Source organism: Salvelinus sp. IW2-2015, linkage group LG4p, assembly GCF_002910315.2.
Source record: "Salvelinus sp. IW2-2015 linkage group LG4p, ASM291031v2, whole genome shotgun sequence".
NCBI classification, from domain to species: Eukaryota; Metazoa; Chordata; class Actinopteri; order Salmoniformes; family Salmonidae; genus Salvelinus; species Salvelinus sp. IW2-2015.
In genome coordinates, this window is record NC_036841.1 from 27,331,203 (window position 1) to 27,356,967 (window position 25,765).

General features: G+C 46.6%; 1 protein-coding gene across 3 annotated transcripts in view; it reads right to left on the reverse strand.

Annotated features, from left to right (window-relative positions):
- Window positions 1-25,765, reverse strand: part of LOC111960783 (stromal interaction molecule 1) — a 62,568-nt gene that overhangs the window by 25,260 nt on the left and 11,543 nt on the right. For all 3 annotated transcript variants that reach the window (XM_023982987.2, XM_023982988.2, XM_070439283.1), the window contains exons 3-7: window positions 23,710-23,840; window positions 15,671-15,785; window positions 12,846-12,954; window positions 12,628-12,743; window positions 7,300-7,477 (exon numbers count right to left, since the gene is read on the reverse strand). In XM_023982987.2, the coding sequence (XP_023838755.1) occupies window positions 7,300-7,477; window positions 12,628-12,743; window positions 12,846-12,954; window positions 15,671-15,785; window positions 23,710-23,840 (649 nt within the window). The remainder of the gene's footprint in view (window positions 1-7,299; window positions 7,478-12,627; window positions 12,744-12,845; window positions 12,955-15,670; window positions 15,786-23,709; window positions 23,841-25,765) is intronic.

The window sequence follows — 25,765 nt, forward strand, 5'->3', positions numbered from 1 at the left end:
AAAAAGGTAGAGTAATGAGAGGAGGGAAAAAACAAAAACAAAACTTAATACATTTTAGAAAAAGGCTGTAACGTCAAGTGGTCAGAAAAACTTTTCGAACTGCACTGTCTATTACCTATCCAGGATGCTGTATGAATCCATATCCATCATTACATCATCTATGACCACGTTAGTAGGAGGGACCTGTTGTCACTGCATAACAACCCACTACACCTCACCTCCGTCCATCATGATACGTAGTGTAGGACCCTGCTTTCCTGCATACAACCCACACACCGCGTCCACATGATACGTTTAGATAGACTGTCTTGTCCTGCAACAACACTCACCTCGTCCACATGATTACGTTTATAGAGACCTGTCTTGTCCGCATACAACCCACTATACCACACCTCCGTCACATGATCACGTTGTAAGAGACCTGTCTCTGTCCTCACAACCCACTACACCTCACCTCGTCCACATGACTTACGTTAGTAGGAACCTGTCTTGTCCTGCATACCAAACCTCACTACACCTCACCTCGTGCCACATGATTTACGTTTAAGTAGAACTGTCTTGTCCTGGCATACAACCCACTTCACCTCCGTCCACATATTACGTTTAGTGTAGAGACCTGTCTTGTCCTGCATATCACCTGACTACACCAGCACCCTCCGTCCACATTTAGTAGAACCTGTCTTGTCTTGCATACAACCCACCACACTCACCTCGGTCCACATGATACGATTTATAGAGACCTGTCTTGTCCGGCATACAACCCACCACACCTCACCTCCGTCACATATTACGTTTAGTTAGAGACCTGCTTGCCGCCATACAACCCACCACACCACACCTCCGCACATGATACGTTTATGTAGAGACCTTCTTGCCTCATCACCCACTACACCTACTCCGTCCACATGATACGGTTTATAGAGACCTGTTTGTCCTGCAACACCCACCACACCTCACCTCCGTCCCACATGATTACGTTTAACGGAAGAAGGACCTGTCTGGTCCTGCATACAACCGCACACACCCACCTCCGTCCACATGATTACGTTTAGTAGAGACTGTCTTGTCCTGCTACAACCCACTACACCTCACCTCGTCCACATGATTACGTAGTAGAGAAACCTGTTCCTTGTTTTGTCCTGCATACAACCACCACACCTCACCTTCCGTCCACATGATTACGGTTTAGTAGAGACCTGTCTTGTCCTGAATACAACCCCACTCACCTCACCTCCGGTCCACATGATTCGTTTAGTAAGACCCTGGTTCTGTCCTGCATACAACCCACACACACACACCTCCGTCCACATGGGATGAGGTAAGCGGTGGAAGGTGACGTGTAAAGAGTAATGCCTGGCACAGCTGGTGTTGTAAAAAGGCCACCCAGTAGTGAACAACAGGTGATAGCCACAGCTCTCCCAGCATGGGTTTTAGGAGAACAGGACGCGGCCTAAAGACACAGAGGGACACGACCCCTCCCCTTCAGCTCCTGGGAAGAGCACCAGGGTGCTATTAACCCCATAGGGTACCCAAAACCACAAAACAGCAACAATACAAAACTGCATGCAATCTGTTGAGTACGGCATGAGATGTTGCAATCTCTCTCTAAAAAATTATCAAATTGCATTTCACACGCTTTGGTGTTCACTAGGTTTTCAGAGAGATGCAGAGAGGGAATGCAGCAGATATATCCCCAGCCTCATCTGCATGTCCACAGCAAGCAGGGACGGGTGAGATGTTTTACTACACAGTGATATGAACAAGAGGGCATGACAATCCCCTGTAACTTAACTGAGAAAGATGGATTAACAATGAGTGTCTGTCTGGGGAAGAGGGATCGTCAATAGAAGCATTAACATACTCTGTTCAAGCCGCTCTCTCTCAGCAGAGACACGGCCCCCTAGTAGATTTGATACACTTCTCATGTAGCAAGGCTGGTGGAGATCCCACACACAGGCGACTGCCCATGCAGAAATGTATTATTGGTCATGAATAATTTAAGTCAGCAATTCCTTCATTATTCATCCACATGTTGCATCTCTCCCCGCGTATCAAATATGATCAAAGATCCAGGAACTTAGGTTGTTTCCTTTGCTTTTTATCCCCCTCTGGGTTTTCAATAAACAGCAATTCAGCGACTTTACCACATCTCCCTGTCAAAAATACATGTGGCAACCAGCATAGTCGGGGAATATGGGACTGAGTGATTGGCAGATTAATATGAATGTTAGCTGCCCGAATCTTCTACATTCACAGGCTTGAGAAGGCGTGCGATGGTGAATACCAACTATACACTCCTCTGGCAAGATGTTGGGGATTGGAAGGCAGCACACAGAGCGCTATCAAAAACAGTGCAATTTTGACAATCTTCCCTACTATGATCTGGGAAGAATGCCCAGAATTGCGGCCAACCAAATTTGATTTGGTTATCAAATACAGTAAATTCTAGACGCCCTATATCAGAAGTTTCCTAATGAGTCCTGTAATTTAACACAAACCACTCAGTGTGGCCCACCACGGAGTTATTATATGTCTCACCTCTGAATGGAGGAAGTTAGGTGGTCTCCCTTTTTATCTTTATTCAAATGTTTAATGTTCCTCTCGTCCGATGTATCCTTTCTTTCCACTCGAGGACACCTAACCTGAATGAATCTAGGTGGAATTTGTCAATTGGATGTAGTGCCAGTTCGTTTCGTTCACATGACAGAACCCAAAGATCACGAGTCCCAAATATGGGACCCCTCTCTGTTCCGCGCCTTATATATAGTGGGACTTTTACTTCTGCACCAAATCAGGGGGCCAGGATCGAACTGCAAAAGTAGCATTACCACCTCTTCTCAAGGGGCTATGTCCAGTATGATATTTCTATGTGTACAATGGGACGTACTTCAGATAGAGAATAGGCTCTAGTGTCAAATGCAGGGGAATTCATATGTAGAATTCAAGAGGGTTAATTTGTGGGGAAATAATTAAAAGCCACTTTCAAGATCCCCACACTAGAATGAAGACTCTCCAGACATTTCTGGGTAGGGGTTTTCACAATAGTTATAAGAGAATCAATGGTTATCAATGAAGTGCTGGTAAGGGAGCGGTCGAAATGTTTACACAACTGTTACCCGGAGAAGGAAAATGGGGAGGGCCATGGGTTTTCAATTTCACTTCAAGGGGAGCGGTTTAGTATCTTTTTATTTGATTAGTCCAGGGGACCAGTCATGTAATTTGTAATCGCATCTAAAAATTGTCATATTTCTCAGTGTTTGAGAGATGATGTTGCTTTATTATATATTGAGGAGCTGTGTGCCGATGCTGCCTCTCAACCTTTATTATTTTCTGGGCAGCACAAATATAAAGTGTGCCTAGTGTGGTCTCAATAACATGATCCATAAGCTGTGACTGATGTATACTGTTCAGTTGAGAAGGAGGGACGGTAGGTAAGCTTCTGCTACTGCTATAATTGATTTAATAAAAACAAAATGTGAAGTTATTTATCAGTTTATTACCTCACAATAAGCCATATTCAAGTAATATTACATAACTTACATACTATGAACCGTCAGCCACAGATGGAGGCAATGGGGCTGAAAATAAGGATAATTTGAGAAGGCCTAATTAATTTTAAACCGTCTTAATTTTAATTTAACCGTTAGGCAACTAACAACGACGGCTTGTTGGAGCCTATTCACAGAAATATAGAAGTAGGCCTATCCCATTGAGTGAACTTGACTCTGATGTTCTGACACGTCATGTTCGCTGTCACAACCCTCGACCGGTTTCCCAAGTATTTACTTGTTTACTGTTGTTGTTACTATATGATTCCCATGTGTTTGTAATGTCTTCACTATTATTCTACAAAGTGTAGAAATAGAGTAAGAAATAAAGAAAAAATCCCTGAGTTGAAATAGTAGAGTGAGTTTACAAAAACTAATTTCTTGCGAACCCTGCCAAATGACTCAGTCGAAGACGTAATATGAAAAATGATTGTTAATTTTAGCCATATGGATAATACTTCACTATAATAAAAAGTAATTCAATATCGCATATCGTCATAGGGGACCAATAGCGCTTCATTTATATCGCGAACAAGAACAGAAACCTTAGATAATTTTTTAGAAGAATGTTTTGTTTGGCTTGGCCGATGTTTGACCCCTGGGTCAAATCAAAACCCCAGCAAAAAGAGCTAGGTCCCAGATGTACTCAACTAGTCTAAAGAAGGCAGTTTTATTGCTTGATAGTTAGATCAGAACCAACAATTATCAGTTTTGCTGACATAATTGCAATAGGGGTTCATAATAAGACCAGACTCAAATTAGCCTTTTTAAAATGGATTAAAACTTGGGATTACCCTAACACAACGTGCCATTGGTAACACAGGAAGTATGGTTTGCTGGAAATGGCCTCTGGTAGATATTCCGTTTTTTTTTTTATCTGCCGTTTCCAGCTACCAATAGTCATTACGGACATTAACAGATGGTTACTACACGTGAAGTTTTCTCGACTCAATTTCATATGTTATTTTAATGGGACAAAGATTTGCTTTTCATTTTCAAAAACAAGGGACATTCTAACTGTGGACCGCCATACACTTTATTTCTTTGATGCTAACAGTGGTCTTGTTAGTTAAAAAGGGCGCTTCAGAAGTCCCGTGGGTCTTGCATCGTGCCACAACATCAAGCAAAAGAGCCGTGGGGTTCTTGTACAGTTTCTTCCGAGGTGAACATAATTGAAAGATCGGTTGTGAAGCTGCTGTGATGACAACACCGGTGAAGTGGAACACAAGAGGCACTATTTCTAAAACAAATTAGGAAACAGGGAATTGCCGGAGGGATGAGATGTCTCTGCTGAAGCCAAGAAGCTTGATCATCTTGTCAATGCAAACCAAGATGCATAGAAGACACCTGACGCATAGGCAAACCAAATGCATAGCAGACACCTAGCCAATGCAGCAACTTAAGCCAAAAGCATAGCAGAATGCAATATAGCGAAATAGCACCTTAGCAAACCAAATGCATAGCAGGACACCTAGCCACTTAGCAAACCAACATAGCATAGACAGACACCCTAGCCACTTAGCAAACCAAATGCATAGCCGACACCTAGCCACTTAGCAAACCAAATGCATAGCAGACATCTAGCCACTTAGCAAACCAAATACATAGCAGACATCTAGTCACTTAGCAAACCAAATACATAGCAGACACCTAGCCACTTAGCAAACCAAATACATAGCAGACACCTAGCCACTTAGCAAACCAAATGCATAGCCGACATCTAGCCACTTAGCAAACCAAATACATAGCAGACATCTAGCCACTTAGCAAACCAAATGCATAGCAGACACCTAGCCACTTAGCAAACCAAATACATAGCAGACATTTAGCCACTTAGCAAAACAAATGAATAGCAGACATCTAGCCACTTAGCAAACCAAATGCATAACGAGAATTTGAACCTCCTGCCAAGGGGAAGGAGAATTTGAACCTCCTGCCAAGGGGAAGGAGAATTTGAACCTCCTGCCAAGGGGAAGGAGAATTTGAACCTCCTGCCAAGGGGAAGGAGAATTTGACCTCCTGCCAAGGGAAGGAGAATTAACCTCGCTGCCAAGGGAAGGAGAATTTGAACCTCCTGCCAAGGGAAGGAGAATTTGAACCTCCTGCCCAGGGGAAGGAGAATTTGAACCCCCTGCCCAAGGGGAAGGAGAATTTGAACCTCCTGCCAAGGGGAAGGAGAATTTGAACCTCCTGCCAAGGGGAAGGAGAATTTGAACCTCCTGCCAAGTGGAAAAGAGAATTTGAACCTCCTGCCAGGGGGAAGGAGAATTTGAACCTCCTGCCAGGGGGAAGGAGAATTTGAACCTCCTGCCAGGGGGAAGGAGAATTTGAACCTCCTGCCAGGGGGAAGGAGAATTTGAACCTCCTGCCAGGGGGAAGGAGAATTTGAACCTCCTGCCAGGGAAGGAAAATTTGAACCTCCTGGCTTGTCGCCATGCCATAGAATGGAGAATGAGCCTGTAGGTCTGTATTCAACAGGAACAATACACTGTGCTGCGAGACATACTTTCTGCTCCCCTGTTACAACACACAACACCAAAGCAGCTGTGCGGTGTACTATAATACTAGTGGGAGACATACGTTTGATACTGTAGTGACAGAGGAGGAAGGGGGAGTTGAGCTCTGTAGTGACAGAACCAGTACAGAGAGAGAGGGCCACAGAGGAGGAAGGGGAGTTGAGCTCTGTAGTGACAGAACCAGGACAGAGAGAGAGGGCCACAGAGGAGGAAGGGGAGTTGAGCTCTGTAGTGACAGAACCAGGTACAGAGAGAAAGGGCCACAGAGGAGGAAGGGGAGTTGAGCTCTGTAGTGACAGAACCAGGACAGAGAGAGAGGGCCACAGAGGAGGAAGGGGAGTTGAGCTCTGTAGTGACAGAACCAGTAACGAGAGAGAAGAGCCACAGAGGAGGAAGGGGAGTTGAGCTCTGTAGTGACAGAACCAGGACAGAGAGAGAGGGCCACAGAGGAGGAGGAGTTGAGCTTTGTAGTGACAGAACCCGGACAGAGAGAGAGGCCACAGAGGAGGATAAGGGGAGTTGAGCTCTGTAGTGACAGAACCAGGACAGAGAGAGAGGGCCACAGAGGAGGAAGGGGAGTTGAGCTCTGTAGTGACAGAACCAGGACAGAAGCTTAGAGAGGGCCATATGCTTGCTCAGATTTCAAAAGATGTTTGCGGAATAATCATAAAAAAATAATTTTCAAGGACAGTTGATACCAAGTCCCTCTTGTGATCAGCTGTGAGACTTACTTCAGAGAAACTTCAATGATATTCCATAGAGAACAGTTCCACAATGTGTGGACAGGATATTTTGTCCTCTTGCATAATTACTGCAGCAATCTCTAGAATGAGCTCTGAATGAGGAACTCAACTGATGGCTTCAGACCAGTTAAACCTTCACTTCCTGTTTCTGTTGTATCATGGAGTGGCTTCAACATGACACACCTGAAAAACATGTTTATTCTGCCAATTCCTGACCAAATGAACACTGACTGTCCCCAAGTTCTCGTCAAGCCATCCTTTCGTCAAGCCACCACGACTTCAAGCCACCACGACTTCAAGCCACCACGATGTCAAGCCACCACGACGTCAAGCCACCACGACGTCAAGCCACCACGACGTCAAGCCACCACGACGTCAAGCCACCACGACGTCAAGCCAATGGATAATGACATCATTCAGAGTCACTACTTCTATGGGCTTCTATGGGCCTGCTTCCTCAGGTACAGTGGTTGAAGGGAAAGACAAACTCACTTTTTCTGCAGATCATGCAGGCTCTGCTCAGCCCTCTGTAGGCCATCCAGGTCCGTCATCATCTTCTTCATGTGGTCCTTGGAGTAACGGTTCTGGATGTAGGCGAACCAGCAGCCTCCAATGCCGATCACTATGGACACCACCAGCATGAAGTCCTTCAGGTGGTTATGAGTGTTCACTGGGGAGAGAGAAAAGTGTTAGGTTGAAAGGTATACTTCAGGATTTTGGCAATGAAGACCTTTATGTCCTTCCCCTAGCGTTAGCGCAAAGATTGTAAGTTTATGGTAACAGCTAGTATGCTAGCAGATACCATAGGCTTCCAATCATTGCGCTAACGCTATTTAGCATTAGCTCGCGAAACTCTTTAACCTCCTTCATACTGGATGCAGAGACATAGAAAATAATACATATTGTTTTCAGATTGTCCCTTCATCCAACAAAACTCATTGGTGGTGAACTAATGTTGTGAAAGTGTGTGAAACTGAATGAACTCAAGTCATGGTACTGTGGCGAGGTCTCGCCAAGAGAGATGTGCGGTTGAGGTTGGGATGCGTTGAGGAGGCACCAGGCTAAAAGACCAAGGTAAAAGGCAGATTAACACACTATTTACATGAGAGGCGACGAATCAAAGGCCCGGCCCCGACAGCCTCGGTCTTGCCCTTCCTGTCCTCTGGGGGCGAGCGGTTTGGCCCGTGTAGAGAGGTGTGAATGTCCTCTGTCATAATGTTGCCATCCTAATGGATTCAGAACAGTCCCATTCCTCACAGTCACTGCCAGCACGCCAATCAGGCAGGCAGCAACTAACCCTTATGTAAAATCAGCCAAGAGGCCTTAGACGTGATCCATCCATCATCCTTAAAGCACAGAGAGATGAAGACTACAAAGCCCATTCTCTTAAAGCTGTGAAGGCCGATCCGTCGTAGGGCCTTGTAAAGGGACAAGATCTGAGCTAACACATAGCATGATCTCTTAGCAAGCACAGCACTTATGTCCTGGAGGGAAACAAAAGAGGAAGTGAAGTGTCAGCTAAAGCCTGGGCCTGGCATCTCTCTATACTGGCGCATAGAGGGCGTGCCAACTTACAAACAAGCCTTACACACTAAGCTCTCTCGGCTGGCTGTTATTGACAAGGAACAAAAGACCTCCCTTCGCCTCACAGAAAAACAACCTCCACGCTGACACAAGGCTTCCTTTCGTGTCACCGACATAGGTTATTGATGTAGAGTAATGATGCATGGTAATGTGCTCATTAGGCCAGCAATGTTTTCTTGCCCTCTGTCATCAGTCAAGAGCTGTGTGTGTGGGCTCTTGTAGCCTTGCCTACACAATCCAGTACAAACACAGTTGGCCATTAACAGCAGAACTTGGCCGGATAGTGAAGAACATTTATGACTAGACTGGTGTCAGACCAGTGTTACAGCAACAAGGTGAACCACATGAGTGGCCTAGTCTTTTCCCTTATAAAGCTCTAGGGCAGGGGTCCCCAATCACACTCAGCCCTGGGCCGATTATCCCTTGAGCAGATGTTCGGGGGCCAGAACATAGTTCTAAATCATTTGTACGCTGCAAATGTACCACTATAATCCCAAACAGATATAGTATTTGATCAAAACTGAGCAATTTCAAACCTTGATTACAATGGGATACGATCACATATCCCTCTATTTATTCATGGGAATACTTGGGAACAGATTTTCCTAAATTAAAAATCACTATGCTGATTTGCTGTTGATTTTACAGTCGTATGTCCAACACACAGGAGAGATAACATGGTTTCTAATATTAGTATTATCTAATAGACATCAGGCCAATCATCTGTTCCCTCCCGCAGGAAAACAACTCCCTCTCGCATTGCTGACATGATATTGAATTTCAGCGTCTTCGCTATCAATTTGTCTTGGGTCTGCAGCATTAGAATCCAACTCTTCGTCTGTGGAAGACCAGATACTGCAGAGAAATATCTGATCCCTATGGACATCCTCAACTAAATAATTTGCATCACCTGTTGCTACAGTTCAATTACTGGTAGTTGAATACAACCAGTTCAACACACAAACAGGCACAGGTAACTGCCAGAATAAAACGGGTAACTGCCAGAATAAAACGGGTAACTGCCAGAATAAAACGGGTAACTGCCAGAATAAAACGGGTAACTGCCAGAATAAAACCGGTAACTGCCACAATAAAACCGGTAACTGCCAGAATACGGAAACCCTTCAGTAAATGAGGGATACAAAGTATAATGAAGGCAGGTGATTCCACGCAGGTGTGATTCCTGAGTTAATTAAGCAGTTAACATTACATCATGCTTATTCCCAGTTCCCATTGTTTTGGCTACTATGGCTAGAAGAGATCTCAGTGACTTTGAAAGACTGGTCTCATTAAGGTGTGTGTGTGTCTCAGTCACCAGATCTCAACACAATTGAACACTTGTGGGAGATTCTGGAGCGACGCCTGAGACAGTTTTACACCACCATCAACAAAAAAACACCAAATTATGTCATTTTTGGCAGATAGCTAGAGGAAAAGACCTACGGCTAACACAATCCATTAGCTTTTTCTTTGTCTGAAAACACGTCACTGATTAGCAGGAATGTTGGCTAGAAAGTCCAAAGTGACATGTCTAACTGACCATTAGACTGGGAACGACTTGGCTCAAACCGGTCTTTCTCGGTTCTCCTTCAGGTGAACAGTCCAGTTGCATCTAATAGGTTGTGAAAAAGGGCTGTGTAACGGGTCCACTTTGATAAATGCGTCAGCCATTAAGACAAGGAGAAGTATCCATTTTTGATGGGGCCCATTGTGAAATGTGTCTTAAAGTGCTGCTGCTGTGCACAGCCAGTCTGTGGGACTATCAGCAGAACCTGTGGCTTTAGGCTCAGGCTGTCATCTCCAGACGACCTCTCTTCCTCCAGCTGAGACTCTTCACTAAACACACGCACAATGATACATGCCAGACACAGACCCCTAACTCTCCCTTATCCTGCAGCAACCTTCCTATAAAATAACCCAAATTCTCCCCCCCCCCCCCGACTCTTTCTTCCTCCTCTCTGCACAGTGTCCTCTTCTTTCTCTAGTATGGAGAGCAGAGCAGACAGAACTTCAAGGCCAGAGGAAGGACTAGGGCGCATTCATATTCTGGTTTCCTTACATAATCTGACCAGGGATTCTTGTTCTACACCCAAAAATATACATTTATTAGATATTTTTTTAAACTGGGGAAAAAACGGAGAAAACGGACTCAGGCAGAAAACACAGTCTTGTATAACTAACCTTGTGGGGACGCACAATTCAGTCCCATTCAACATCTTATTTTCCCAAATTGTTGTTTGTTAACTATTCTTGTGAAGACTATTGGTCCCCACAAGTATAGTGAAACACACGTGTGCACACACACACTGCAGCCCCAGAATGTGAGACATCAGGTTCTCCTTCCCTCCCCAGGGCTAACCCACTGGTACGATTCACACACTGCTGCCCCAGAATGTGAGACATAGTTCTCCTTCCCTCCCCAGGGCTAACCCACTGCGTACGAATTCCCCACACATGATGCCCCAAGAATGTGAAGACATCAGGTTCTCCTTCCCTCCCAGGCGCTAACCCCACTGGTAATTCACAACTCGAAGCCCCAAAATGTGAGCATCAGGTTCTCCTCCTCCCAGGGCTAAAACCCACTGGTAGATTCCAGCAAACCCCCTCGTCTGGTGTGACATGACTCGGAGGTTCTCCCAAGCCCAGGGCCAAGTCCTGACAGGAGATGACAACGAAGACCATACATTGTCCAGTTAGGAACAAAACGGGGGAACTGGTGTGTTCTAAACCCACCATGATTACAGCAGCGCCTCATGGGGACTAGAGCGGTGATCAACATGCTGAAGTATGTCCATGTCGGATAGCTGTCAGCAACAACTGCTGCCGTGTTTTCCTGCTTCACCAGCCCAGGTGCTGTCGGGAACGACTAATCATGCTCCACATAACTTACAACGGAACTATTCTTGTGTTCCTGTTTCTAAACGGCTTTTCACACAGTGCAGGTGCTTTTAATCCATAACTGGTAGGACTTAGTGCCTAGGTTAGGACATGCACCTCGTTATGAAAGTGTCACAGCAAGAGGACCGTTGTTTGGTTAGCCAATAGTTACTGTATTCACTCATGTGATTGCAGAGTTGACAAACCAAAATGGCCACTGGATTGAGGAAAATAATCCTGATCTCATTCTGCAGGTAGGCTAGCTTTGTAGTTAACATTTAATTGAGAAGGTTTTTTGGGAAAGCTTTCCATTTAAACCCGAAGATAGTTATCATTAGCATCATCGCTAAACACGGAAAAGTAGACATGCACACAGACAGGGGAATTCCTGTGTTTCAAAAAGTTAAGGGAATATGAATACTGAATGCATTTTGTTTTATGATTTCTTGGGAATTCGTTTCTAATAAGTTCAATACAATTATTATTGAATTCCATTTTAATGTCTGGATTCAATGATTCTGTCCACAAAGCGATGTTATAGGGGCCAGAGGTGTGGTGTGTTTGTCTCAGTGCGCCAGAGGTGTGATTTTATAGGGCCCTAGAGGTGTGGTGTGTTTGTCTCAGTGCGCCAAAGGTGTGTGCCTAGTATACAGAGTAGCTCAGCCTAAGCATCAACTCACATCCTCTTCAATAGTAATGCTCTCTCTCTGCCGAGGCTGGAAAAGCTTGTGGTATGGCACACAGAGCACCACAGAATAGCCTTTCTAAAGAAGACTTCACTTACTTTAGGGGAAACCATGGTGGTTTCTGGCCTCAGAGTAACCCTGGTGATACTCATAAAATGATGTTATTTATCAGAGGACATTGTAGCAGAATTGAAATGGATCATACTGATTCACTGTATTCTATGCTGCAGCAAGAAGGCTGACTGCAGGTAGTCCAAATGATTAACTAAAACATATAGGGGGAGGGGCTTATTTCTTATTTTTGTTCTATGTTATTTTTAGTATTACATTGTTCTTGGTTACTGCATTGTTGGGTTTATAGCTTGCAATAACGACATTTAACTTGTGCATGTGACATTAAAACTTGATAAGAACAGATTTTCCAGCACTGCCAACCTGCTGCTTGAGACTAATGAACACATTTTGGAGTTGTTTTCCCAACTGTCTCCCTTTGGAGAGACAAACAGAGCAGACACTGTTCTTCCTCTTATAATTACATTCACAAACAGTCGCTTCAGTATCCAACAGAAATCCTCTTTTATCGGTCTGGGTGAAAGTTAAAACACACTACTAATACTAACAGGTAATGTAATTGTAAAAACATAAATAATAATAATAATAATAATCCACTTACTGAGTGGGGCTCCAAACAGCACAGTGTCCAAGGCCTTGAGCTGCAGCTTCTGAACATGGCTGCGATCCAGCATCTTCAGAATGGACACTGTCAGAGTGGCGTTCTTCACAGCCAGCCTGAAGGAAACAGACAGATTGAGACTCTACAGTGCAGTTAAAGGAAGATTGGGGGAGAGAGAATAAGAGGGTTGGTAGGAAGGACCCTGTGGGGTAACTTACCTGGGCATGATGGTACCGTTGAAGTGCATCTTGCGGAAGGCGTCCACATACTGCGGCAGCTCCACGTGGGTGAGCCACAACACCACATCGTCCACTGTCCAGTTGTACACTGCAATACACAAACATGATATTACCACACTATCCTTGCTTCTCAACTCTCTCTAAAGACCGTTTCAGCCTCAGTAATCTCCATCACTGGTTATATGCCAACGTTGAGGCAACGCAGACCCACACACAGAGAGAGAACATTTGACTCTGCTTTATAATTTATGAGCGTCGCCGTGAGACGAGTGTATCCAAAAACCCTTAGAGGTATCCTCTATCATAACACACTTAAATGTAGCTACACACATTGGCCATCTCTCAATAAAAGCCAGAGGAAGGGAGACGGGACTGGCAGGGAGACAGCAGCAGTGAGGTTTGTTGTGGGCTCAGGCTGACTAGCTAGCTTGGTTAATGTGCTTCTGCAGTTTCCTGGCTCCAAACCTCCACTCTGAGCACCCCCTGACAGGAAGCTGCAATGCAGAGACTCAAACACAACCAGAGAGGGAAACGGAAAGGGGGGGGGTTGGAGAGATGGGGGACAGAAGAGAGGTAGGGAGAGGGGAGGGTGGAATGAGAGAGACAGATAAAGAGAGAGAGGGAGGAAGGAGGGGTAAGGGACAAAGAGTAGTGAGTGTAATGCCAGCAGGTCAAGGAGAGGGAGGCGTAGCTGGTACATCAGTGTGGATGGTTGTTATCTGTGTGTGTATGTTCTGATGAAAGGTACACTAGTCACCCTCTGCCAGGATGCTTGAGCTGCTAAGTGGTCTGCACTTCACTTGACTATGATGACATAGCAACTGATACGTTTGACTACTCTGGCTGGGCAGCCTAACTGCAGTAACCAGACAGAAAATCTAAGCTTTCAATCGATATCTAATTACTGATGATACAAATGTAAAAACAACGCAGTGCTTTAAAACAGACAGTACAAAGCACAGGGAGGCTCAGAACAGCAGGGAAGGGTTCTGATATGCAGTACCAGTCAAAAGTTTGGACACACCTACTCATTCAAGGGACTTTCTTTATTTTTACTATATTGTAGAGTAATAGTGAAGACATCAACACTATGAAATAACACATATGGAATCAAGTAGTAACCAAAAAAGTGTTAAATCAACATTTATTTTAAGATTTTATATTCCTCAAAGTAGCCAGCCTTTATGACAGCTTTGCACACTCGTAGCATTCTCTCAACCAACTTCACCTGGAATGCTTTTCCAACAGTCTTGAAGGAGTTCCCATATATGCTGAGCACTTGTAAGCTGCTTTTCCTTCACTCTGTGGCCCAACTCATCTCAATTGGGTTGAGGTCGGGTGATTGTGCAGGCCAGGTCATCTGATGTAGCACTCCATCACTCTCCTTGGTCAAATAGCCCTTACACAGCCTGGAGGTGTGTTGGTTCATTGTCCTGTTGAAAAAACAAATGATAGTCCCACTAAGCGCAAACCAGATGGGATGGCGTATCACTGCAGAATGCTGTGGTAGCCATGCTGGTTAAGTGTGCTTGTAATTCTAAATAAATCACAAACAGTTTCACCAGCAATGCACCCCCACACCATCACACCTCCTCCTCCATGCTTCACGGTGGGAACCACACATACGAAGATCATCTGTTCACGTCATCTGCGTCTCACAAAGACACGGTATTTGGAACCAGAAATCTCAAATTTGGACTCATCAGACCAAAAGGACAGATTTCCACCGGTCTAATGTCCATTGCTCGTGTTTCATGGCCAAAGCAAGTCTCTTCCTCTTATTGGAGTCCTTTAGTGGTGGTTTCTTTGCAGCAATTCAACCATGAAGGTCTGATTCACACAGTCTCCTCTGAACAGTTGATGTTGAGATGTGTCTGTTACTTGAACTCTGAAGCATTTATTTAGGCTGCAATTTCTGAGGCTGGCAACTCCAATGAACTTATCCTCTGCAGCAGAGGTAACTCTGGGTCTTCCTTTCCTGTGGCGGTACTCATGAGATCCCGTTTCATCATAGCGCTGCTGGTTTTTGCGACTGTACTTGAAGAAACTTTCAAAGTTCTTGAAATTTTCCGGATTGACTGACCTTCATGTCTTAAACTATTGAATGGACAGTTTTTTTTCTTTGAGCTGTTCTTGCCATAATATGGAATTGTACCACACAGGGCTATCTTCTGTATACCAACCCCTACATTGTCACAACACAACTGATTGGCTCAAACGCATTAAGGAAAGAAATTCCACAAATAAAATGTTAACAAGGCACACCTGTTAATTGAAATGCATTCCAGGTGACTACTTCATGAAGCTGGTTGAGAGAATGCCAAAAGTGTGCAAAGCTGTCATCAAGGGAAAGGGTAAATACTTTGAAGAATCTCAAATATAAATATATTTTGATTTGTTTATCACTTTTTTGGTTAAATTATTCCATGTGTTATTACATTGTTTTGATGTCTTCACTATTATTCTACAATGTTGAAAATAGTCAAACATTTAGAAGAACTCTGAAATGAGTAGGTGTGTTCAAACTTTTGACTGGTACTGTAGCTAACATGGTGTCAGTCAGCAGTGAGACCTCAAACAAGGAGGGCTGGACGGACAGAGCAGCGCTCCCTTGAGGAGAACACAGAACACAGTGTACTGACAGAGATTCATCGTCTGAGACTCTCTTATATGCACACGGATGCACTAAGTGGGGCAGTGTGCCTGGAGGGGAGACTTGTTTGTACTGCTAGCCTGTAGAGAGCAGAGACAGAGCGGGAGGCTCCTGTAACACCACGGCGTTAGTTACAGCGTAGTTCCAGCACCTTTAGAACCCTTCCAGGTATTCCACAGGTCTTCCACACTGATGAACTGGTCGTCTCCGTGGAAACTGTTGTGCTTGGCTTTGGGATCGTGGTAGTTCAGGTCCTCCCTCAGGAACTGGAGGTCGCCAGGGTCACATGGAGGGAGACAGAAGGGAAGACAGAGAGCAGGTAAGAGAGAGAAGTGAAGAAAGAACAGGGGAGGTATCAATCAATGCAGCCAAAAAGATTATGTGGCCTGTCACTTATAGATGGTGGAATCAAACCGTTACATCAAGGCTGAGGTAAACCTAAGAGAGTGCAAAGTGTCAGCTATAGCAGGGAAGGATAAAAAGATCTCTGTACAGCGTGCTCAGAGAATAACCAATAGAGGCATGCCCTGAGCCTTCCCCAGCCTGCAGAGTCAGACAGCTAAGCTTACTGCTGCAGACCAGGCTCACTTCACTGTGTGCACCCAGCCTTGTTACTGTAGTACAGTGTGCAGTAGAGAGGAGCCTAGCATTAATGGAACAGCCAGGAACACTATGCTTTATTCACACCACACACACTGAGAAGGGGCTAGAAAACAAATAGCCTTTTGTGACTGAATGACAATTAAGACCTAGACATTGTCTCACCAAGTGAATGTCAATAAAGATCTATACGTTTGGCCATGTACATGTATAATATTTTACACTGAAGCTTTACTGGCCTGAGATCCTGTGATGGAATCTACAAACCTATAACTCCATTTCTAACAGCAGTGGACAATAGATCATTATTTGATGAGGAACACAAACAGGAAATCAGGTGTTCCTCTTCTCCTCTAAACACTCACCAATCTTTCAATCTAAATGAGCCTACTCTAAGTAATATCGGACACATTAAGTGTCTCCAGTTCTCTTGAGCAACGACATAGAAGCAGAGCAAAAGGGCTTAGATGACATGATGTTTCATCCATCGCTAGCCAGCCCCCATGCTGTGATCACTGGGAGGAAGAAGCTTGGCTGCTGTACGACACACACGCCCCCACAAAGAACATCTCAAAGAACATGGTGGCAGGACAAGCCATGATGCTGATTTTCCTTCTTCAGAGCTTAGTGTGGGTGGTTTTCACTACAGGACGGACACTCACAATCAATCAGGCAATAAATCATACCGTTTCTTTGACAATGTAGCCAGATAGATGATGTTTTTAAAAAATCCTGGTCCGGTGTGTTTTTTAGCTGCAACATGCTGTTTCAATCATCTCAGCTTTATATTTTTATTTAACTTGGCAAGTCAGTTAAGAACAAATTCTTTTTTACAATGACGACCTACACCGGTCCAAACCCAGACGACGCTGGGCCAATTGTGCGCCGCCCTACGGGACTCCCAATCACAGCCGGTTGTGATACAGCCTGGAATCGTCTGTAGTGACGCTTACAGCACTGAGACGCAGTGCCTTAGACCGCTGCGCCACTTTAAACGTATGTAGTTCTGTCCTTGAGCTTGTCTATTAATGTTCTGTATTATGATGTTTCATGTTTTGTGTCGAATCCAGGAAGAGTAGCGTCTGCTTTTGCAACAGCTAATGGAGATCCAAATAAAATACAAAAAAAAATGATGAAACATGATCATAACATTTTTCTTTCTCTAAGAAGATCCCAGGCATCAGAGCTGTTTCGGTCCAAGCACTCTACATGTCTTGTTCAGCTTTTCTCAGTGTTGGCTCTGAGCCAGGACTGACACTGGAGATATGTGCTTAATTCACAGGCTGGCTGCTTCAGGGATGTCTGCAGAGCTAATGTCTCCTTCTCAAACTGCTTAGCCCCTGCAGAAGAAGCTGCATAGGAAGACCGCTCTAGCCCAGACCAGAGCCTCCTGAGGTGGGCCTCGCCTCTCCCAGCCTGGTCGTGGCTGCCCTACAGGCCTCTCCTCTCCCAGCCTGGTCGTGGCTGCCCTACAGGCCTTCCCCGCCCAGGCCTGGTCGCCCTACAGCCTCTCCTCTCCCACCTGGGTCGTGGCCTGCCCTAAAGGCCTCTCCAATTTCCCCTGGTCGTGGCTCCCTACAGGCCTCTCTCCTCTCCCAGCCTGCGTGACTGCCCTTACAGGCCTCTCCCCTCCCAGCCTGGTCGCCCTACAGCCCTCTCTCTCCCAGCCTGTCGTGGCTGCCTTACAGGCTCTCGCCTCTCCCAGACCTGGGTGCTGCCAATACAGGCCTCTCCCCTCCCACCTGGTCAACGACGCTTCCCTCAGCGATGTCGCCCTACAGCCCTCCTCTACTCCCATGCCTGGTCGTCGGCGAAACTGCCCTACAGGCCTCCTCCGCACTTCACACTACAGCGCCTCTCTCCCAGCTGTCTGGACTCGCCTCCCCACCTGTCGGTGCACAGGCCTCTCCCCTCCCAAGCCTGGTCGTGGCTGCCTTACAAGCCTCCTCCGTCTCCCAGCCTGGTCAAGGCTCCATACAGGTCTACTCTACAACCTGGCTCGAGGGGCCCTCCTTTCCTACATTTTCCCCCCCCCACCTGGGCCCGTGGCTGGCCTACAAAAAAACGCTTCTCGGCGCGCTGCCCTACAGGCGCTCTCCTCGGCTCCAGAACCTGCGTGCGTGGCTGCCCTAACAGGCCTCTCCTCTCCCAGCCTGGTCGTAGTGACCTGCCTACAGGCCTCTCCTGCTCCCAGCCTGTCGTGGCTACCTACTAGGCCTTCTCCTCCTCCCAGCCTGGTTGCGTGGCTGCCCTACAGGCCTCTCCTCTCCCAGCCTGGTCTGGCTGCCCTAACAGCCCTTCTCGCTCTCCCAGCCTGGTCGTGGCTGCCCTTACAGGCCTCTCCTCTCCCAGCCCTAGGTCGTGGCTGCCCTCACAGGCCTCTCCTCTCCCCCTGGTCGTGGCTGCCCTACAGGCCTCTCCTCCTCCCAGCCTGGTCTGGCTGCCCTACAGGCCTCTCCTCTCCCAGCCTGGTGTGGCTGCTACAGGCCTTCTCTTCCCGCCTGGTCGGCTGCCCTACGCAGGCCTCTCCTCTCCCAGCCTGGTCGTGGCTGCCCTACAGGCCTCTCCTCTCCAGCCTGGTCGTGGCTGCCCTACCAGGCCTCTTCTCTCCCAGCCTGGTCGTGGCTTGCCGTACAGGCCTCTCCTCTCCCAGCCTGGTCGTGGCTGCCCTACAGGCCTCTCCTCTCCCAGCCCTGGTCGTGGCTGCCTACAGGCCTTCCTCTCCCAGCCTGGTCGTGGCTGCCCTACAGGCCTCTCCTCTTTCCCAGCCTGGTCTGGTCTGCCTACAGGCCTCTTCCTCTCCCAGCCTGGTCGTGGCTGCCCTACAGGCCTCTCCTCTCCAGGGCCGTCGTGGGCTGCCCTACAAGCCCTCCTCCCAGCCTTCGTGGCTGCCCTACAGGCATCTACCTTCCCAGCCTGGTCGTGGCTGCCCTACAGCATCGCCTTCCCAGCCTGGTCGTGGCTGCCCTACAGGCCTCTTCTCCAGCCTGGTCGGCACCCTACAGGCCTCTTCCTCTCCAGCCTGGTCGTGGCTGCTCTTACTACTGGTTGCAGTGTTAGAGGAAGCCTGCTACGGGGGAGGGTAGGGCTAGGTCAGGCCACACAGCGTGTCATTTTTTGCAGCCCTGACTTCTCTCTGACTGAAGGAATGCCTGGACTGACCTGGCATGCTGTGCTGCCTGTGGCTGCCTTGCCAAGCTCTCCCAGTCCCAGAGGAAGGCCCGGACATGGTTACACAGCAGAAAATGACGGGACAAGTCCCAACACTCCCAGGTGTGACCTTACTGTGAAATGCTTACTTACAAGGCCTTAAATAACAATGCAGTTAAAAATAAAGATAACAATAAAATAACAATAACAAGCTATATACAGGGCACAGCGTACCAGGTCAATAGGCGGAGTACAGGTTAGTCAAGGTGAATTGAGGTAATAGTATGTACATGTAGGTAGGGGTAAAGTGACAATGCATAGAAAATAAACAGTGAATAGTTAAGGGGAGCCGGGGCGGGGTCAACTTGCAAATAGGTCTGGGGTGGAACAATTGATTTACTGTTCAGCAGTCTTATGGCTTGGAGGTAGACGCTGTTAAAAAGCCTTTTGGACCTAGACTTGGCGCTCAGGTACCGCATGCCGTGTGTTAGCAGAGAGAACAGTCTAGGGTGGCTGTAGTCTTTGGCCATTTTTAGGGCCTTGGATGGCAGGAAGCTTAGCCCCAGTGATGTACTCGGTAAGGCCTTCTGGTCAAATGCCGAGCAGTTGACATACCAGGCGGTGATGCAACCAGTCAGGATGCTCTCGATGGTGCAACTGTAGAACTTTGATGACTTGAGGACCCATGACAAATCGTTTCAGTCTCCTGGGGGGAATATGCATTGTCGTGCCCTCTTCACAACTGTCTTGGTGTGTTTGGACCATGATAGTTTGTCGGTGATGTCGACACCAAGGAACTTGAAGCTTCTAACCTGCTCCACTACAGCCCTGTCAATTTGAATGGGGGCATGCGCGGCCATCCTTTCCTGTAGTCCACGATAATTTCCTTTGTCTTGATCACGTTGAGGAAGATGTTGTCCTGGCACCACACTGCCAGGTCTCTGACCTCCTCCCTATAGGACGTCGCATCGTTGTCAGTGATCAGGCCTACCATTGTTGTGTCGTCGGCAAACTTAACGATGGTGTTGGAGTCGTGCTTGGCCACACAGTCATGGGTGAACAAGGAGTACAGGAGGGGAATAAACATGTACCCCTGAGAGGCCCCCGTGTTGAGGATCAGCGTGGCAGATGTGTTGTTGCCTACACTTACCACCTGGGGGCGGCCCTTCAGGAAGTCCAGGATCTAGTTGCAGAGGGAGGTGTTTAGTCCCGGGGTCCTTAGCTTAGTGATGAGCTTTGAGGGTACTATGGTGTTGAACGCTGAGCTGTAGTCAATGAACAGCATTCTCACGTAGGTGTTTCTATTCTCCAGGTGGGAAAGGGCAGTGTGGAGTGCAATGGAGATTGTGTTATTTGTGGATCTGTTGGGGCGGTATGCGAATTGGAGTGGGTCTTTGGTTTCTGGGATGATGGTGTTGATGTAATCCATGACCAATCTTTTAAAGCACTTCATGGCTACAGACGTGAGTGCTACAGGTCAGTAGTCATTTAGGAAGGTTACCTTGGAGTTCTTGGGCACAGGGACTATTGTGGTCTGCCTGAAACATGTAGATATTACAGACACTGTCAGGGACAGGTTGAAAATGTCAGTGAAGACACTTGCCAGTTGGTTAGCGCATTCTCCGAGTACACGTCCTGGTAATCCGTCTGGCCCTGTGGCCTTGTGAATGATGACCTGTTTAAAGGTCTTACTACGGATAGTGTGATCACACAGTTGTCCGAAACAGCTGGTGCTCTAATGCATGCTTCAGTGTTGCTTGCCTCGAAGCGCGCATTGAAGTCATTTAGCCCGTCTAGTAAGGTCGTGTTACTGGGAAGCACACGGCTGGGCTTCCCTTTGTAGTCCGTAATAGTTTGCAAGCCCTGCCACATCCGACGAGCGTCAGAGCCGGTGTAGTACGATTCAATCTTAGTCCTGCATTGACGGCTTGCCTGTTTGCTGGTTCGCAGGGCAGAGCAGGATTTCTTATAAGCTTCCGGGATAGAGTCCCCCTCCTTGAAAGCACCAGCTTTACCCTTTAGCTCAGTGCAGATATTGCCTGTAATCCATGGCTTCTGGTTGGGGTATATACGTACAGTCACTGTGAGGACGACGTCATCGATGCACTTATTGATGAAGCCAGCGACTGATGTGGTCAACTCCTCAATGCAATCGGATGAACACCGGAACATATTCTAGTCTATGCTAGCAAAACAGTCCTGTAGCTTAGCATTTGCGTCATCTGACCACTTCCACATTGAGCGACTCACTGGTACTTCCTGCATTAGCGTTTGTTTGTAAGCAGGAATCAGGATAGAATTATGGTCCCTCTGGTTGCACGTGACATGCTGGTAGAAATTAGGTCAAATGAAAAAGTCCTGCATTAAAGTCCCCGGCCACTAGGCGCCGCCTCTAGATGAGCATTTTCTTATTTGCTTTTGGCCTTGTACAGCTCGTTGAGTGCGGTCTTAGTGCCAGCATCGGTTTGTGGTGGTAAATAGACAGATATGAAAAATAGATGAAAACTCTCTTGGTAAATAGTGTGGTCTACAGCTTATCAAGAGATACTCAGGCAAGCAAAACCTTGAGACTTCCTAAATATTAGATTTCGCGCACCAGCTGTTATTGACAGACACAGACCACCACCCTATGTCTTACCGGAGGCAGCTGGTAAAATAGCAATTGGTTAGGAGCCTGTAAAACAGGAGCCAACTCCTGCAGCACCATAGTAAAAACCAGCAGGGGTTTCTACTCAGTGAACTCAAGCACAGCACTACAACATGAGAAGCAGGAGGAGCACAAATCCACCACTTACTTCAATAGCAAAGTAAAAGCCATTACCGAGCAGCCATTAACTAATCTCATTATCTGTGGCCATCTTCGGAAGGAATCCCTGCTGGTGGATGACAGGGGATTAAAGTACTGATACCTTCAGGACACTTTTCTGTGACTCACATAGGCAGGTTTGGCTGGTGCCATGCAGCACTACATCCTCTCCAACACATCACACTGAAAACACCTGTAATCTATCAAATGCTATTGAAGTAGGGAACCTGGTGGTGCTACCCACCCAGTCCTTCTCTGACACGCCCACATTGTGGAGGGAACCTGGTGGTGCTACCCACCCAGTCCTTCTCTGACACGCCCACATTGTGTAGGGAACCTGTGGTGTGCTACCACCCCAGTCCTTCTCTGAACGCCCACATTGTGTAGGGAACTGGTGGTGCTACCCACCCAGTCCTTCTCTGACACGCCCACATTGTGGAGGGAACCTGGTGGTGCTACACACCAGTCCTCTCTGAACGCCCACATTGTGTAGGGAACTGGTGGTACTACCACAGTCCTTCTTGAACGCCCACATTGTGTAGGGACCACTGGTGGTGCTACCCACAGTCCTTCTATGACGCGCCACATTGTGGAGGAACTGGTGGTGCTACCCACTCAGTCCTTCTGACACGCCCACATTTTGTAGGGAACCTGGTGGTGCTACCCACCCAGTCCTTCTCTGACAGCCACATTGTGTTAGGGAACCTGGTGTGCTACTCATCCAGTCCTTCTCTGACACGCCCACATTGTGTAGGAACCTGGTGGTGCTACTCACCCAGTCCTTGACACGCCCACATTTGTAGGGAACTGGTGGTGCTACTCATCCAGTACTTCTTGACACGCCCACATTGTGTAGGGAACCTGTGGTGCTACTCACCCAGTCCTTCTCTGACACGCCCACATTGTGTAGGGAACCTGGTGGTACTACTCATCCAGTCTTCTCTGACACGCCCACATTGTGTAGGGAACCTGGTGGTACTACTCATTCCAGTCCTTCTCTGACACGCCCACATTGTGTAGGGAACCTGGTGGTACTACTCATCAGTCCTTCTTGACACGCCCACATTGTGTAGGGAACCTGTGTGGTGCACTCATCCAGTCCTTCTATGACACGCCCACATTGTGTAGGGACCTGGTGGTGCTACTCACCCAGTCCTTCTTCTGACACGCACCATTGTGTAGGGACTGGTGGTGCTCCTCACAGTCCTCTGACACGCCCACATTTTTGTAGGGAACCTGGTGGTGCTACTCATCCAGTACTTCTATGACACGCCCACATTGTGGTAGGGAACCTAGTGGTGCTACTCACCTAGGCCTTCTCTGACACGCCCACATTGTGTAGGGAACTGGTGTACTACTCATCCAGTCTTCTCTGACACGCCCACATTGTGTAGGGAACTGGTGGTACTACTCTTCCAGTCCTTCTCTGACAGCCCACTTGTGTAGGGCCTGGTGGTACTAGCTCATCCAGTCTCTTCTATTGACACGCCCACATTGTGTAGGGAACCTGGTGGTGCTACTCATCCAGTCCTTCTCTGACACGCCCACATTGTGTAGGGAACCTGGTGGTACTACTCATCCAGTCTTTCTCTGACACGCCCACATTGTGTAGGGAACCTGGTGGTACTACTCACCCCATCCGTCTCTGACACATCCACATTGCCATTAGCATCGTCATCCATCTGCTTGTGGATACTGCGGATGGCCTCGAAGCTGAGGATGGTATTTTCATCGTAGCACCGAGGCTCATCGATGCGACAGAGTTCTGAGAGAGAAAAGACAAGTTGAACTTGAGTCAGCAGTTGTACAGGGCTCCCAACAATACCTGAACTTGGGCGGTAATTCATATATATTGTATACATTTTCAATAGTTTGGGGCAACCTAAAGCTACGCCACTGCTTGTAACTATAAGTAACACTATCCAAGATGTGCCAAATAAATTATTTCCAACTCAGGGCTCCACCTATGCATTTGGTTTGCTAGCGTGCTAGCTAAGTGGCTGGCTAAGTGGCTGGCTAAGTGGCTGGTTAAGTGGCTGGCTAAGTGGCTGGTTAAGTGGCTGGTTAAGTGGCTACCTAAGTGGCTAGCTTGCAAGATCAAGCTTCTTAGAGCAGAGACAATCAATCTCCTCCTGGATCAAGATCCCTGCTGACAAAATTTGTTTTGTGTGTCAAAAGAATAATGTATATATTTTTTGGGGTTTGGAAAGAAATAGCGCCCTTTGCGTGCACTGTCAGTAATACCGTATACCCCGGTATGGTACAGGAACGTTTTGAAGGTATCTGGATACCGCCCAACACCACACAGTAGGTCTAGTGTAGGGTTGTCCACAACAACTACAAAAATCTTGGTTGACCAAGAGTCGTCTGTTCTTTCGACCAATCAATTGGTCTACATTTTTAAACTTGTATTTTCCCAAATATAGACACACCCTATGTTTGAATAAAATCAACTATATGTAGGCTACTGAGCTTGTCTGATGCTTTAAGCACTGCGATTCAAAATGAAGACACACAAACTACTAAAGAGGGAGACAGATCAATATAGCCTACCCAGAAAAAAACCAAAAATAAATATGTTCTCCTCCTACCCCTGCCCGCTGCTGCTGCCTTTGCAGATTCTGCCATTAGGCTGCTGAAGGCTACACCAGCAGTCGGCAACCTTTTCCATTTGGAGTGCCAAGTTTTCCTACGATTTCTACTAATCCATGTGCCAGTTTTATATGTACATTTCTGTGGAACAGTTTCATTTCATTTATAATAAAGTCTTCATATCTCAAAATCAATGACATGTGGTTAATAGCCACATAATAGCTGCTGGTGTAGCCAAAATTCTATCTAAATGAAAATGATACAAATCTAAAAGTAACTTTTATTGACATTGCCAACTATGTAAAAATAGCCTACATAAGGCCAAATAAAAACATTGCAGCCTGCAGGTAGGAAATATCCTGATAAAAATAAATATCCTATAAATGACATTGGCTACGCATGGCCTGGCTACGCATGGCCTGTCTGCAAGGAACTTGAAACATTGTATCAACTATTAACTTGGTATGTCCCAAAGCTAGTGCTAGCAAACTTGCAACATTGCATAAAATATTCCCCTGCCATGGACACAGTTGTAGGCTATTTGCGCAAGGGATAAGAAGTAATTAGGTAGGCCTATTTTATGACTTTTCCACCAGATCAGAGCATGACATTTTTTCCCCCTTTCATGCGGAGTGGTAATCGATAGAGAGACGCAAAAAAATGTATCAAGTAGGCTACATTGAGGAACTACTGTCATTCTCTATGGGTGTAAAAACACACTTTGTTTACTTGCTGTTTGATGTGAATACATTTTTTCTTTGAAAAGCTCCTTTGTGATGGTTAAGACAATCAGAAATAGTATCAAATCCCCAAATGGACACATTTATAGGCCTATATTTGCGTGTAGGCCAGGTAGTCTAGGCCTACTTCTATGCGTAATCAGGTGCATGTCCTTACTCAAGATTGACAAGAGCGCTGCAAAACAAAAGACAATGAATAATCTGACAACTCGTAAATGGAATGAAATAAACCACAACTTTTTCCTAACAAGTGTAGCCTAAGTTGTGCTCTCTGCAAACAACGTGTCCACTCCTACAATGACAACAGTAAGACTATAATAATAATAAATCAAATAAATTAACAGAAATTACCATTACC